At 39.9% G+C, this 17,452-nt stretch overlaps 1 protein-coding gene and 1 long non-coding RNA gene across 2 annotated transcripts in view; one reads left to right on the forward strand and one right to left on the reverse strand.

The window, feature by feature from the left end:
• LURAP1L (leucine rich adaptor protein 1 like) overlaps positions 1-6,023 on the forward strand; it is a 33,042-nt gene extending 27,019 nt beyond the window's left edge. The window contains exon 2 of the mRNA XM_042454393.1: positions 5,296-6,023. Coding sequence (XP_042310327.1) covers positions 5,296-5,673 — 378 coding nt within the window. The 3' untranslated portion in view covers positions 5,674-6,023. The remainder of the gene's footprint in view (positions 1-5,295) is intronic.
• The window catches only part of LOC121923707, a 29,376-nt gene extending 12,515 nt beyond the window's left edge, over positions 1-16,861 (reverse strand). The window contains exons 1-4 of the long non-coding RNA XR_006102437.1: positions 16,759-16,861; positions 12,654-12,738; positions 11,838-11,920; positions 7,422-7,480 (exon numbers count right to left, since the gene is read on the reverse strand). This is a non-coding gene — a long non-coding RNA (uncharacterized LOC121923707). The remainder of the gene's footprint in view (positions 1-7,421; positions 7,481-11,837; positions 11,921-12,653; positions 12,739-16,758) is intronic.
• Positions 16,862-17,452: the final 591 nt, after the last annotated feature.

A 17,452-nucleotide genomic window follows, 5' to 3' on the forward strand; every position in this document is an offset into this window, starting at 1 on the left:
ACCATCAGGGCTGTTATTTATTGATTTCCAAAGAGCACAATGCACTATACATGACTTTTCCCACACCCATTTTGTCCTCATGACAACCCTGTGAGGTACGCAAAATGATCACCAAGCCAGCACCCTTCCAATACCTGGGTTCCAATTGGAACCCAGGTTCCCCAATCCTAGGCTCAAAACTAACTACTACTACGCCATGATGAATCACACCACCAGGTATTTAGATTCCACAAGGAATTAAATGTTCCTTGATCTGATTCTATTAGTTTGGTTACATGGGAGCTAGTATAGTGCACAACCTTAATGTTGCACTACTTAACAGTCCATGGGAAAGGAGTCTATACTGTAGCACTTTTCCACACTCAAAACTGAAAATAAGTTCAGTTGCAACTTGGGATTTTTCCATGTCAGTTGAGATTTCTCAGTGGCAATCTGCAAAATGGCTCTGCACCACCAGCAGTATAGAACAAAGGGGTCTGATCTGATTTTGGTTTACTCACTTGCTCTCACAGAGCTATATATGGGTTACCAGAAGAGTATGTGGGGGCTTACAAGCCACAGAACTCTATATGCAAATTGAAATTTATCATCTGCAAAGAATTGCCAGATTGCCATGAACAAAGTGTGAAGAAGTTGCTGTTTTGGACCACGGTTCCTAGACTCTCCCAACCATAATGAGTGGAATATTCTGGGAGTTGGAGTCCCCACAGAAATAACTTTTCCTTGTTCTGGACTTAAGGAAGTAGAAATATATACCCATCAATAGTATCTGCATGTAAAACATCAAACATTGTATTTCCCAGGTATTTTTCAAAGCCAGTGCAATAAGCATGTCTAACTGCATGCACCAATGCCTCAGAAACTACATAAAAAGAACAGATTAAAGCTTGCAAAGCAAGTGAACAATAACAATGTCCTTTTCTTTGAATCATTTTCAGAATTAAATTAGAAAAGTCCTGAATTTTTAACATGCAGACCAAATTTATGGTGTGAGTGTGACAATAAGGCTGCAGTCTTACACACATCTGTTCAAAGAGTCTGGGTGGTGAATCTCTTCTAGCTGTTAGTATGAACATTAAAGAAGGTATCCATGGTGTTGAATCTATATTGGAACAGGATTCAGCACATTGGAAACCATCTTGACTTATACATAGAATCAATTCCCACTGATATTGAAGCTGTCTGTCTTCAGGCCATCTGGGGGGGAAATCCCCTTGAACTCAATGGTCCTTGCATCTAGGAAGACATCTATGAGACTGTGCTTTAAATTACAGCAGTTTATAATTCACCAGGATTGTCAATGCTGCTGTTGGCCCTATCCTTCGGGAAATTGCTCACTTTGCTTACAAACTACTATTAATGAAAAGGAGGAAATTTGCTTATGTTATAAAGATAGCCCTTTAGGCTTGGGTGGCTCATCACAACACCATTATTATTTTTGTTATTATTGCTTCACTTTTTGCTGTGTTTTACTGCTTGGCATTTAGAAGGCTGTTGAGGCAAGATTGGTAGAGAGCACCTTTAATTATGATCTGCTTGCATTTCTAAAATGATGATAGGTTGCTCTTGACAATACTGATGAGTCTTTGGGATCCAGATCTTGATTTGCACATGGGATATTGTACTGGTGACAACCTGTGACATTACTGAAAGGTCTGTCTTTCTGGTTTCCTAGCTATCCTAGTCAAATTTATGTGCCTGCATAGCAAGGAAACAGGTGGGCAAGAAAGTCTAGCTTGGAAAATTGAAATTGTCTGGACTACATCCATGCTGGCTGGGGGATTGTGGGACCTACAGTCAAAAACTTGATCTTTTGGGGTTCTGCGAAAGAAGGCCAGGCTGCAGTTATGACTTTCTGCTCTGCTACAGGGCACAAGCAGACAGGGCTAAAGGAGCGGCCAGAGGCCGATATCACCCCAAGACCGCCACAGGATCATAGCAACCATATGCCGCAGTCCCGAGAGTGCCTGCTACTGCAGTCCTGAATGGGCAGCGAAAAAGAGTGGTAAGAAGCCGCTCCTTGCACATCCAGTTTTGAGTCACAGTGAGAGTGGTCAATTAGATAGAGAGGTGATGATGGTCTCCTTCTCTGGATGACTTCAAAAGGAGGTTGGACAGCTACCTGCTGGGGATGTTCCAGCTGGATATCCTGTATTGAGCAGGGCAGCGAACCTCATGGCCCATAAGGCCCCTTCCAACTCTCTGCTTCTGTGATTTATTATATCTTAGTGACTGGTTCAAACTGGAAAGTAACAGGAATTATGAGAGAGGGAGAAGGAGGAGTAAGTCCAAAAACAGCTTTAGGATGAAACAGGTTTTAAGAGGAGGCAGAAGGGTGATACAGGGGACAAAGATGAGACATGGAAAATGGGGGAAGAAGCAGTTTCTATGGGTTCATGAAATGTGAGAAAAATATAAGGAGAGGAGTGAGCAGCTGTGGGAATTCTGAAGGAACAGGAAAAATGCTTCAGTCCTTTTTTGGCTTGTGGTCAAAAACCATGGGTCTAAATCACCAAAGAATTAAAAGAAGAACACTGTGTGTAATTCAGGATATTTTGACGAAGTTAAAATTTTAAAAGAATTCATAGAAAGGATTATATCCACACCAAAAAAAAAAAAAAAAATGTAAAAAGAAGAAGAGGGAAGCTTGCCAAAACAAGATAAAGCGCTCACTCCCTTAGAGTCTGGAATGTGTGGGTTTCTTCCAGCTCATTGTGAGTGAACAATGCAGATGTTACACTGATATATAGAAAAACAGAGTTTAAGACGACAGTAAAAAAGATTATACTGCACAATAGACTACATTCATTGCCATACACTTATTTGTACTTGCATCTTCATTTGGGGCAGATAGTCTCCAAGTGAGGAGGCAAGTCGTTTGGCGTTTGGATAGAAGATCTAGAATTGTTCTTAGGTTTTTATCAAATATGTAGTAGAACACAGAAGAGCAAAACCTCTGCTCCCACCCCAGTGTGCATTTTGGAGAAAAATAAATTTAAAAACTAAAATATTTTTTCCAGTTTGGGATGCATCACTCTAATCATTTCTGAAAAATCTCATGTTCTCTCCCAAATTCTTAAATACTGAATTTGCATCACATACACACTTGCCCTCTGGGAATCATGTCTGCTAAAAATACATTGAATATTAACATTTTCTCTTTAATCATTGGACCATGAGAGCAAGCTCTTGTTCTTTTTACCATAAATTCTGAACTTTTGATGGCGATACCATCAGAATACAGTCAGGAAGTAAAACACAAAGTAGGCACACCTGGAATGCATGTGACATTAAATGCCCTTTAAAGCAATACCCCAACCCACAGATATCTGTTAAATTATCAGCACCCCTCAGGCTTCAAAACCCAACAAGGATTGGAGTCTAAGCAGTACTTGGTGGTTCCACTCCAGGTTTTAGTACGAACTTTTGTTTTTGTCCACTGTGGTGACTTCATGATGTGAGACAGACAGATAGCATAAAAGTATAATACACTGCAATCTGTTTCTTCATTAAGTTCAGTGGGATGCATTGTTATGTTAGGGATTTATGTGTATGGGTGCGAAAGCTTGACACTGAAGAAAACTGTCAGAAAGAAAAACAGCTCATTTGAACAGTGGTGGTGGAAGAGAGTTCTGCGGATACCTGAAACTACAGAAAAGACAAATAAATGGGCCCTAGAACAGATCAAGCCTGAATGCTCTCTAGAAGCCAAGATGATGAACTGTGGTGGCCATACTTTGGACATATGACATGACATGACTCATTGGAAAAGTCAATAATGCTTGGTAAAGTGGAAGGCAGGAGGAAAAGAAGGAGAGTGCACTACATGTGGATTGATTCAATCAAGGAAGCCATGGTCCTGAGTTTGCAAGACCTGAGCAGGACAATTAAGGACCAGGGCTCATGGAGAACTCTCATTCATAGGGTCATAATAAGTCAAAGTTGACTTGATGGCAAATAGCAACAACAACAGTGTGTATCAGAGTTAGAAAAATTACTAGATGGTCTACAACCTTCATACTTTCTAGGGGGATTCTGGGATTTGGAGTTTGAAAAAAGTAACTTTGCAAGTGTTTGATAGGATTACAGTCTAAATAAATAAACCAGGGAATAAGGGAGGGTGGTCAATTGCCAGACTGCTGAGCTGTAACAAATCTTTATGGGTTATGTTTCCACACACATCCCACCATTTGGTGGGCATTTTTATCAGTTAATACTGCATTGTTCAAGTCATTACCCCTGTGTGCTTAGCTTATGTTGTATATGAACCAAAGGGATCAATAATGTGTGCAATGTTAATTTCAGCATTGGCCTAATTTTGCTTCTGTTTATGCTAATGAGAACTTAACTGGTAACTTCTCAGGGAAACAGAGCTAACTAGGCAAGCCCTGTACAGTTCTAAAAACTTGATTCTGCATCATCCCTGAAATATCATAAATACTAATGAGTATATTCACATAGTGTGGAGTGAGTCACTGCTGTCCTTATTTTGTGAAAGGTATATTAAGGTAATTGCTTTCTCAGCCTTTCACTTGAAACGAGTTTGCTACTAATTTAGAAATGAATGAGATCTTATAGACAGCAATACCCAGTCAACAAAATACAATCTGAATGTATTTAGTACTGTAAAACTGGCTAAAACACATTCAAATTATTACAAAAGTTTGTGGACAGATAGACAGAAGTTAGGAGACACTCAACAGTGGTGGGGTTAGGATGGTTGTTAGAAAGGCATTCTTTTTGTGTAGGTGCTTTCTGATCAATTCTACTGATTCTGAAATCTTGTTTTTAAGCATGTTGATATGTTTTACTGAGTTTTTAAAATTTCCTTGTAAGAATTGCTTTAGTGCTTTCACATTTTTCCCCACTTTTATCCTGCTGCTGGTTTTTAATTTGGTTCTATATGCTTATATGTTTTCTTCTTTTTTGGCTTCTGATTTTATTTTGGTTTAATATTCTGCTTCTTTAGTCACTACCTTACTGCTGCACTTTAAAATATTTTATATTTTTAAGAGGCATCACACTTTTTCCTTATTGGGGGGCTTATGGGTGGATTAAACTGAATGATAAAAACAATATTATGTTATCTATATTTTGGGTGTTGTTTTTAAGTTAGTTTTAATGCTATGAACTGCTGTGAGATTACTTATTTAATTTTGATCTCGTCTTCCAAAATGGGATCCTAAGTGACGTACAATATAAATGGTTTAAACAAACAAAACAATAAGAAAGAGAGAAAGGGATAGATGGCAGATTTAAATGCAATAGACTGAAGGATTGTTCTTTTGCCTGCAGATTGATCTCCGAGCTACAGATGTCAAGCTCATGCGACAGCTACTGATCATCAACGAAAGCATTGAATCAATCAAGTGGATGATCGAAGAGAAAGGTGCAATCGCAAGCCGGGGCAGCAGTTTGAGTGGCAGCCTCTGCAGTTTGCTGGAGAGTCAGGAGACCTCTCTCAGAGGAAGCTACAACAGTTTACAAGACTGTAGTGATGGACTCGATGGAATATCTGTAGGAAGTTACCTGGACACTTTGGCAGATGATGTACCAGGCCAGCGTACTCCTTCAGACATGGACCAGTTCAGTGACTCTTCTCTAATAGATGATTCCCAGTCTGTACATAAACATTCAAAGATTGAGTCTGATGAGTACTACTGTTTTGGTTAATAAAATTAAACTCTGGGGTGGGGGGGACACATATGTGCACTTGTATTTATGGTTTTTCTATGCTGCTATTTGTTTTAAGCATTTAAAAGCACATTTTTAAAAGATAACCCATTTTAAATCTGCTTTTTTCTTGCCGCGCTCTTTCTTTATCTCTGCTGCTGCTCCTAAATTTCCTCCGTCATCTTAATTTATTGCTGTAATAACTTTGTTCCCTTTTATAATATCACCTTTGATTATTTTTTTAATAAAATAAAGATGAGGGAAATTAAATTTTATCTTCAACACAAAGTGTGGAAATGAGCTCTTACTGAATTCTACATTTGACTGATAATAAAACATTTTTGATTATATGTGGATTTGGGCTAAACTTTCTTGATGGTACAGAATGATTATGACAATGATGATTTTGATTTGTCTAGCTATTTTAATCTACTTACAAATTAATATAGCTATTATTAATAAGACAGCGCCTGCCTTCAGGTTACATTCTAATGCCATGTGAGAAACAGGAAGTGGAAGGAGAAGGTGTTATAATTACAAATATAAGCCTCTTTATTACTCAGCTGAGAGTTGTCAAATAAGTGTCCTAACCAAGGCTATCTTGATTGGTGGATTCATACAAGGTGGAAGAAAAAGCTACAAAACCATCCACATAAAACGAAAGCACAGCACTTACAAGACTTTACAGCTTCAGTAAGGTCACACATTAGAAAAAGTGAAAATAACTCTTTTAAAAACAACTCTCTGCACCTTGAAATCTAGTATATCAAGAAAAGCTAGACTAGAATCCTCTTCCTTGGAATGCTAACCACTAGCAGTCCCTGGTCCAAGAGGGAGAAGCCTCATTCCTGAGTGAGAAGATGGAAAGCACCACCTCCAGCTCCGCTTAGACCATGGGCCACTGCTGATATTTGTTTTCCCCAGACAAGAGGTTCATGACTTAGAAGAGTATAAGAAGTCACAGTATCTGTTAGCATTCTGAAAGAGGTTACACAACATGCTTTTGGGGGAGAGGATCTTTCTTAAAATCTTTGAATTGTGATACTAGCCTAAAACCTTGGATTTTTGTTTTTAACTTCTACAGTAATGTGAACTGGGTGCCCTGAAAAAAAAAACACACCAGGTACCCTGCTAGACAGCCATTTTTGGAAATTTACTTTTGGGCTTATTCACTGTTTTTTCTCCAGTATAACCTCCAGTCCTTGCAGAATCTTAGAATCATAGAATCATGAAGAGACCGCATGGGCCATCCAGTCCAACCGCCTGCCATGCAGGAAATTCAAATCAAAGCATCCCCAGCAGATGGCCGTCTAGCCTCTGCTTAAAGACCTCCAAGGAAGGAGACTCCACTACACTCTGTGGAAGTGTGTTCCACTGTTGAACAGCCCTTATTGTCAGGAAGTTCTCCTAATGTTGAGGTGGAATCTCTTTTCCTGTAGCTTGCATCCATTGTTCCGGGTCCTGAACAGCAGAAAACAAGCTTGCTCCCTCCTCAATATGACATCCTTTCAAATATTTAAACGGGGCTATTATATCACCTCTTAACCTTCTCTGTGTCTTCAGATATTGTCTCTATCTCAAAGATTAAAAACAGGCAATCCTGAAATGTAAAATTATTTTCCTGTAGTGTTTTAGACTCTTTCAGACATTACCAGAAGAATCTGGGAGAAGGTCCAAAAAAGTAAGTTCCAGTAATGTCTGCAAAGACCCTGAATGCCAAGAGTCTCCTGAGTCTTAGCATTATTTACCTGAAGTAGCAGTATGGGTAAAAAGTGGTCTTTCCACTTCCAGCATGGTCACAGGGTAGCTGTTAATAGAGGAAAGGAGAAATGCATCACTAGAAACCTTGCATTGTGGTTACATGATCTATTTTCCATTTTTGGCATTACATCTCATACATCCCACCACTGTACAACTGAAATTCCACAGGAAACTGAACAATCTGCTTTGAAAGAAGCAAGAAAAATTCTTACTTTAAAAACACACAACAACAACAAATGTAGTTCTATGATCCCACTTTAATTGCCTTGGCAGCATCCTATGGAATTCTGGGATTTACAGTTTGGAGAGGTACTGAAACATTTGCAGAAAACTCCAAAGGCCCTTCCTAAGTTGCAAAGCTCAGAATTCCTTAAAATGTTGCCTTGGTAGTTGCAGCCCAGTCATAGCACTGCATCTGTGGTCATTGGGAAGCACTGGATGGATTCTGACTAGCATTAATTTAACTGGAAACCACTGGCTTTTTACTAATTAATACATACACATTATAAGAGTTTGGTTCAGGTTTGTTGCGATGTTTCATGAAGAGGTTAGAAAAGTTCCTTTTGCGGACTTCAAATCCCAGAATCTCCAAGTCAGCACAGCCACACTGGCTGGAGAATTCTGGGGAGCTGTGATCCAAAGGAGAACTTTTGCAAGTTCTGGGTCTGTGTTACCAAAGCCAAGACTTTGGGGAGGGGTGGCCTGAAGTCTAACATTAAATAAATAAACAGCTCATTTTATAGTACACATACCTCCTAAAATATATATAACCTTCAACTAAGCTAGAAGATCTGTGAATTATAAAGGAGTATTCCCATAAACTTGTCTGGCTGCATACAGAAGTGTAATCTTAGAAAACTGACAGCTAAGACATTGGCTAACACTAGGGATCTATGCACACAGATAAGATCAGCTGAGAGACATCCTATCTTTATTTCAACATTTTAATGAGGGCTGATTAGACAGAGTGTCTGTAGTTTTTGTTTTCGTTTCCACCCTAGCCAGACCAAATAGGCCCAGCAGTCAAGCCTGGAGGCTGCTTTTGCCTTCCTCTACCCAGATTAGATATTCTCGGCCACGGATATCTTGGATTGCACCTGCCCAGGTATATACTTGGAGTGGAGGAATAAGTGCAGCTTCTATTGAGAGACACCAAAAGAAGGATGCTTGTTGTTTCCTTAGACCAGCGGGATTAGTTTAGATCTACCATATATACTTGTGTACAAGTCAATCTTCATGTATAAAGGGAAGGTTTCAGGTCAGAATCATGGATTTTGATATGGCCTGTGGATAAATTGAGGGTAAAACTTAGGGGGCTATAAGGAAGGATGAAAAGGGGGAAATACCACTTCTATCCCTCCTTTTCCTTCTCTGGACCTCTCCCAACCACCTGACATCAATCCCCAGGTGCTGGAGGAGAGGTTTTAACATCAGATTGAGAAGGGAAGCAAGTGGTGTTAAATGGGGAGGGTTTTTTTTTTCCATGGGAAGAGAAGCCTTGCAAATTGGACTGTGAATCTTTCACACACACACACACACACAGAGAGAGAGAGAGAGAGAGAGAGCACCTCTGTGCACCAGGATTGGGCCATCAGGCTTGCTTTAGGACCTTTCTAAGCAGTACTGTACTAGTTATTCACACATATATAAATCAACCCAGGATTTTAGGGTCAATTTTGGGGCATAAATGTCTCGATTTATAGTCAAGTACATACAGTAATCTAACTAGGTCTGCATAGCATCGATTACATATCATCTTAAGCCTGTAAAAATGGCAACTTGGATCTTTTCCATCATAACCAGCATCACCCACCTGCTCAATGCAGACACACAGTTTCTTTTGTATTTTACTTATTGTTTATCTTAAAGAATCAAGCCAAGACAGTGGAAGTGGTGTCTGAATTTGGAAAAGAAATCAGTGGCTACATCCACACTGCACAAATAATCTTTACCTGCCATGGCTCAAGGACATGAAATTCTGGGAATAGCAGTTAAAGTAGTGTCAAATCGGATTATTTCTGCAGTGCAGGTGCCTTCACTATTACTGAAGCTGAATCCAGATAACATGGAAGGGCTTTTGTAAATAGATACTCTGCCCTAAAAGGATGGATTTCAAACAATTCTGGATGAGGTTGTACTCTTATTGCAGGTTCATCCTTAGGAGTCCTCATTAATCCAATTTTGGTCCAATCCACACTACACAAATAATCCCAGTTTGAGACTGCTTTAACTGCCCTGGGTCAATGCTAGGGTATCCTTGGAAATGTATTTTTTGTGGCACCAAAGTTCTTTGACAGAGAAGACTAAATATCTCCCCAAACTGCAGTTCCCAGGATTCCCTAGCATTGAGCAAGGGCAGTTAAAACAATCTCAAACTGGATTATTTTTGCAGTGTGTTTTGGACCACTAACACTAGAGTTCTAACTGGCCTTTGGGGCACTTGAGTGCTTTTTGAACTTTTGGCTGGTGTGTTGATTATACACCCTTCTAGGTAACAATAGTCTTGTTATGATTAGCCACATTCTAGTAGCAGTACCTTAGATTGACATAACAGACTGTATTTAGGGCTACCCTTGAAGACTGTCCAGAAATTGTTTTATGTGTTTTTTAAAACATGTCAGAGATTATTGGGTACCATTAGGATGTTTTCTCAGTCCTTAAAACTGACCCCTTCTCTTTCAAGAACCAATCCATAGTGTTGGCATGGATCTTAAATGTCTTGTGACTAGGAACATGTCTCAAAGGCCAAATGAAGTGGTGTTCTCCCACGCCCATCTGCATCGCAACTAGCCTACACAATGCAGGGCCAAATCCCCGATTTTAGTGTGGAGTGTCTTCACAACGTAAAGACAGTTTGGCACCAAATTTGCATTGTACCCACCTTAAATTGGTTTAAAATAACTCACCTTTTAATGCACTAACCAGTGCAGTGTAATGGCTTGAGTGGTGGACTGTGACTCTGGAGATGTCTGGTAATACTTCAGAAAACTACAGTTCCCAGAACTCCATAGGATGGAGGCATGGTAGAGGAAACCGTATCAAAGCACTATACCTGTATAGTATGGATGCACCCTTGATGTTGTGGTCCATATTAAAACTGGTGGGTCACAACATACAGTTTGGAAAATCAGAATTCTTGAATGCTTGCAAACCTATTGTCAATGAAGAGTAAAATACTGTTTGTCCTTCCTCTCTCATTTCTTGTATTCCATCCAGGATTAGTTTAGTGCAATATTTCTTTAAAATAAAACTGATTAACTGGTTCATTATGTCCCCCTTCAACAAGAAAAAAGAAAAATCCTAGTGCATTTATTGTATTTTTAGAAAGCCATTCACTTTTGGAAGTTCTCCGGTTCCACAAAATAATTTCTATAAGCATGTCCCCACAAACTAATTATTAACTTTGCCTTTAAAATTAGGTAGGTTTGAGCATGCATCAGATCAAGGCAAAAAAGACTGTTCTATTAAGAAGAAAGAGGAAAATTACAATACAATACAATACAATAAAAAGGTGACAACATTTTTAAACTCAAGATAAATCAAGATCTAATCTCAAAATGAGAGCTCCTTTGGAACACAAATACCTTGAAAGGGTGTGGATTTGGCACCACACAATTAGAAACACAAAACTTTCTGACTTCTAGCATGTTGTTTTTGGCTGTTCATACAGCTGAACTCCAAGTATTGGAAAATATTTAAGTCAGCAAGTGGAGAATATGAAGAAAAGTTCAAGTTTCCCTTTCTGGGAATGAATCTAATCTCTCTCTCTCTCTCTCTCTCTCACACACACACACACACACACACACGTATGCTTCCTCTGAAGCCATAAGGATGAATTCTGAAACTTTCACTTCAGTTTTGATTAACTACAGTTTGTTGTGTCATCTGAACTGCTCATGCTGTAATCAGTTCTGGAAACATTTTTGGGGTAGCTGTGTTGGCCATATAGCAAAGTACAATAACATCCAAAATCAACCAAACAGTGATATTTGTACCGGACCAATCAAAATGCACAAAATATATGATGCAAGCTTTTGATGCTCCACTGGCTTCTTCATCAGGCAAAGGTGTTAAAAATCACTCAGGAGGAAAAATATATATAAAATGGTGGTGTTAGTCACTAGCTTGCATTTTCTCATGGTGTTGTTGGTGGGTTGGTCTTGCATCTCTCCTCCTCCTGACCATGTGGCACTGGGAACAAAGCATTCCAAAGTCGAGGAGATAAAATTTGAATTCCATTAGCAATACATAAAGTTTACATCTTCTGAGATGCAAGATGTCTCCATCCTTTGTGAGGTCCCAATCTCTGCTCCCTAAGTAGGAACTGATTCAGGTTTGAGAGATACTTTAAGGACTTTACCACACATGAGTTTGAAACCACAGTTTTAGCAAGAGAATAGTACCTATTGCATGACGTTGCCACCAATCCATTGCCGCTGAGCCTCTGAAGCATTGTTAGAGCCCATCTTTTCATTGGCCGGAAAATCTGTCAAAAAGAAGCCAATCATGCTGACATCTTATTACTCCACAAATTTGATACATTACTTCCACGGCTGTCCCAATACTGGGCAGTCATGTGGTATAAGCCCCTTTTCCCTCTCCCCTTGCTATTCCCAAACAACCTATTTTGGAATTTAAAGTTTACTTCCTGGACTGAATCTCCCAGTACCCACATAGCCAGAAGGAAAAGGGGCCCACCCGCATCAATACCCTTCTGTACCATTTGAACTGAGGACAACACCCACAACATCTTAACCAAATGCAGGGCTATGACTACCGTCATTTATTTTTCTTTCTCCTGTGTGATTTTTAACACCTTTGCCTGATGAAGAAGCCAGTGGGGCTTCAAAAGCTTGCAACATGTATAATGTGCATTTTGTTTTGTCCAATAAAGGTATCACTGTTTGTGGATTTTGGATGATGCGGTACTTTGAGAGCAAGGCCCGTGTGATATTCCATAAGCAAACTGCCCTATGGTTGCTCCCTTCCAGTGTCAGTGGTTCTGGCAGGCTTACCTGCCAGCGGTTTAAGCAGAGCATACAGTAGCTGGGAGCCACCATTAAGTTGCCTGCCCTATGATGCCCCTAAAATACAAAGCTCTTCTGACAGCACTTTTATTCAAAAGGAGACCAAAGTGTCTGTAGTGTATTTTTACAGAGTGGGCTGCTTGCTTTTAACTTTGGGTTCCTGTACATAATATAATTAAAGTTTTATATTACCCTATAAAATGTAAGGGAGGAAAGATACATTTCCAGCCATCCTCTGGGAACATCCTATTGCCCTTTTAATATTTTAATATTCGTCCTGTTAAGAAATGTAATAGAAGATTGTAAATATACCCATCTCATAATAGTTCTATGTTTACTATAGCAACAGGAAGCATAAGAACATTCTGCCCAAAACAAATAACCACTGCTTTTTTTTATTAATGCTGATAAAACAAACCCAAGAGAAATATGCACTGCATTTAACCTTTTCTTTCAACACAGTTTACAATTCAGTTTGCAACAACAAGGCAGAGCCAGGGAAGTCTCTCCTTTACTCATTTTTGAGGAAAATTAACAGCAACATGTAAGTTAATATTATGGCTGCTGTTGTTATTGTTATTTGAAACATCTCTAAATAACCCAAAATTGGAGCTGGTATCTCCATTGTAGTTTGTTCTGAAAGGAATCTGCCTACTGGGAAATTCCTTATTTTTTTTCTTTCTCCTTTTCTTTTCTGTAAAAATACCACACAATACGAACAGGGAACCTTGCAGAATTAAATTCTTCATGGTAAACTAAAGCATAATAAACTTTTCCTGCTAATAAATAATGCTCGATGATTCAGGCCACACACACACACACACACATACACCATACAGTTTAACTTTGTGAAGATCTATCGCAACTTGAATGGGATTTGTAGTACCAACAAATACCCCTTGCCTTTAATGAAGGACATGTTGGTGTTAGTAGTCTCAGCTAACTGTCAGAGTTATCACCCAGAACCCCAGACTATCAACCAGGGTGCTAACTCGACAGTTAGCTGAGACTGAGGCCTGTTACAGACTGCCAAAATAAAGCTGCTTCGGGTCTCTTTGGAGATACAGTATGCTATTTAAATGATGCATGGGTCCTAAGAGTCCAGAGGTCGCACCAAAGCCATACTCCCTTCCTAAGCACCAGTGTGCAGCTTTTGGTGCAGCTTCCTGATTCTTAGGATGCATGCATCATTTAAATAGCATACCTCCAAAGAGACACGAAGCAGCTTTATTTTGGCAGTCTGTAACAGGCCTAACTCTGACAGTATCCAATGTGGGCCAAAAATAAAAATGCATCATTCCAATATACTAGACTGACTGTCAAAGTGCAAAGGAGCATGTGCTAGCAGCACATCATATGTGTACTGAAAGGCATGAAACATGCTCTAGATTAGGGACAAACCACGGAAGAGACAGAAGCCAAACACAATTTACAGTAAGTGAGTTTTCCATTTGCACCTCAATACAGCATTTGACTTGAGCTGCCTCCACTTTATCCTGAATACTTATTTTTCAAGTTGCAATAGAAATAAATTCAACCATCCCTTCCCTAATGTGAACTGTAACCTTTTTCTTATTAAGTAATGCCCCCTCTCCTACCTCCTTAGTGAGTGATCAGAGTGCTTAGATTTATTGTGCTTTCAGCCACATTGACTTCACTGTGCTCTGCCTTTTGATCCACAACTAGGTGTGTAGCAACAAGAGAGAAAATTGGGGCATTGCCTCCTAAATAAGAACTTTGCCTCCCAAATAAAATGTTCCTTTAGTCTCCAAATTTCTGGCTTTGTAGTAATGTAGACACAGTTGATTGTCCATTTAGAAATACATCCAAAGAGAAGAGGCAGGCAACACACTGTCTGCAAATTAAGGGGTCTGAAAGGTGCACTCTTATATGTAGGTCAGAATAAAGCATGAAAATACCTAGTTACTTAGTGAAAGATTAATTTAAGAGATTATCACACTACCATTTTTGCCCTGGCCATGCATGGGACAGGATCAGGGCAGAACAGGAAAAAACGAGTGTTATCGCACAGTATATTGCTAGTGCGCTGAAGCCCGACCACCCCCATCTCCCAGGCGCACTCTGCATGCTGATTTTGGTGGTATGGAAGGTGATGGCCAGGCGGCAGCATAGCAGCAATTTACTGTGTGATAACACCTGTTTTCCCTCGTTCCGCCTCGATCCCGTCCTATGCACAGCCAGGGCAAAAATGGCCATTGATAATCTCCTTAGCCAGAACTACAGCAGTTCCTTGTATGATCCACATGTGTCTCTCAAAGCAAGACGTAGTAAATCAGATAGCAACCTGGGACGACAGGGTTGAAAGTGGATTTTCCCTGTTTTACTCTGCAGTAAGCTTGCTGTGTAAAGATAATTCCAGACATGTATCCCTCTCACTCCCCTTAACCACCTTCTTTCTACAAAACATCAAAGCAGTTCATTCAAAAATGAAGTGTAGGAGATGGTTCTTCCTTTGTTTTCTCTTCTCAATTTGTCTGGTAGCCTAAAGATGGGAATTATGTGGCTGGGGAGAGCACTTTATGGAATTCCTTCAAGCCTTTTCATTCACTTTTCCCAGGTCGAAAATTGGAAAACCAAGCCTCAATCAGTTAATCATAATAATTCTCAGCCTAAAATGGCCCCAAAACTGGAAGTGCTCCTCCTGTTACTTTTAGTATCAGAGAAATGGTCAGGTCCAGTGGGGGTTAGGGTTGCTAAATTCTCCAATTCCCCCAAGATTTCAAGGCCCAGTCTGAGACTGAGAGCCAGTCACTGTGGCATCACAAGAGGTAGACACTTGTGATGTCACTGGGATGGACCCTTGTGATGTTACAAAGAGTGAGCATTTGTGTAAAAATTGCAAAGTTGTGTGTGGAAGTGTGTTTGAGAGAGAAAGGGAAAGAGAGAGAGAGAGAGAGAACATGGAGTTGCTACACCACCTCCTAAACAAATATTATATACAGCATATAGACAGCCAGAGCAAGCACACACAACACATATACTGTACAAACAAGCACTTTCTCATTGAGCCTACAAGCCCTGGTTCCAGTAGGGAGTGGGGAAGAAATCTATGCCTTGCTTTTGCAGCCACCTCACACACAAAAAGATCAAACTTTCTCATCTTCCAGTGCCAATCTCCTGAAAACTGGTCTCCCCACGTAGAGACATGGGGCTGCATAACCATGCTTGGAGGTTCCTGCCAGTGCCTTGAAATGTTGCAATCCTACAGTATGGCTTCTCCAACTCTGTAACTTTCCATGTTGTTGTGTGTCTTCAAGTCATTTCCAACTTATGGCGACCCTAAGGCAAACCTATCATGGGGATTTCTTGGTATGTTTCTTCAGAGGTTGTATTTTTTTCCCATTGCCATCTACTGTGGCTGAGAGTGTGACTTGCCCAAGGAACCCAGTTGGTTTACATGGCCCAGTCAGGATTTATACCCTGGACTCCAGAGTCCTAGTCCAACACTCAAACCACTATGCCACACTGGCTCTCATAACTTCCCATACTGGATAGGGAAATACAGATTACCCTCCCAAATACCATTGATGTGTCAGCAACCTAGTTTTAATCCAATATATTGAACAAAACTTGAGAATGATGACATTCTGTTCCTACAGTATTCCAGATTGAGATTCTTCCAGTCTTGATGGCTCACAAATCATGCGTTGGTACACAGGGCCCTAGTTCTGTGCAACAGAGCAACTTCATTTCCATCCACCCTTCAAACATTTAAGTCTTTGCTTGCAACCTATTTTTTCTACATTAAGTGAGACACTAACTTTAGCAACCTCCGGCCCTCATTTGGGCTTAAAGTTAATTAACTGTGCAAACATATTAATTATTTAATTTTAATAATCCATAATAATTTGTTCCAAGCTCTGAGAAGCAGAGGTACCATTTTGTCTTCTGTTTCAGGCAGCAAAATGTCACAAGCTAGCCAGTCATTTGTAGATGGCAGTCAGTGTGCCAATGAGTGGATATCCCTTTGTCTTCTTCCTTTCCGCTGGATGTTAAAATTACAATTACTTCTGTTTTCGCTGACTGTGGAATAACAGTCATGCCTCAACAGTGTCTAACAAGAAAGGAAGATCATGGTGCTGGATTGCCTGCTCTTTTTCTCCTCAGGGAAGGTTGCCTTTTTGATTTCCCTCTGGGAAACAAGTGAATTCTGCCACTTGAGATGTCTGTCTCAGATACCACACAAAGTTTCCGCAATAAACATTGGTCATTTGTCAAATTCCAGTAAGTCTGAATTCTGCAATGGTTCCAGAAAATACTTTTGTTATACACTTACCCTGACTTATTCATCACATTTTATGAGGGTCATAATGATGTTGTCTCCCCTTTGTAACCTTCTGATGCCTTCAAAACAACTCTTCAGCCTGTTTTCTTCCCACAGAGAATCTGTTAAGATGGGAAAGATGGAATAGCATTTGACTTGAAACACAAGGGCTGCATTTGCATTGCAGAAATAGTGCCATTTGACACTGCTTTAATTGTCATGGCTCAGTGCTATGGAATACTGGGATTTGTAGTTTCTTGTGACACCAGAGTTCTCTGAATATCTCACAAAACTACAAAGGCTAAATATCTCACAAAACTACAAACCCCCAAATTCCATAGCATTGAGTTTTGTCAGTTAAAGTGATGTCGAACTGCATTATTTCTGTTGTGCAGGTAAAGCCCAAGAGGAAGATCTGTCAATTCAGATATACACCGGGTCCTGAATAGTTTTATCTTTTATTTACTTATGAACCAATCAACTAGTTGTCTTGGGTCAATCTATATATTTATAGTTATTCATTTTTGCTCCTGATGAATGTGTGTCGGACTGCTGTCAAATGTGTATTGAAGCACCCAAACACCCATAATTTACAGAGGCTGGCATGATGAGATGAGTACAAAATGTTACCCCACAAAGCTGGCTGTGTGACTTCCCAGCTGGAAGTGCAAAGGATCAACAATTTTCTTTTTCTTTTTTAAAAAGT

This window comes from Sceloporus undulatus, chromosome 2 (assembly GCF_019175285.1).
Source record: "Sceloporus undulatus isolate JIND9_A2432 ecotype Alabama chromosome 2, SceUnd_v1.1, whole genome shotgun sequence".
NCBI classification, from domain to species: Eukaryota; Metazoa; Chordata; class Lepidosauria; order Squamata; family Phrynosomatidae; genus Sceloporus; species Sceloporus undulatus.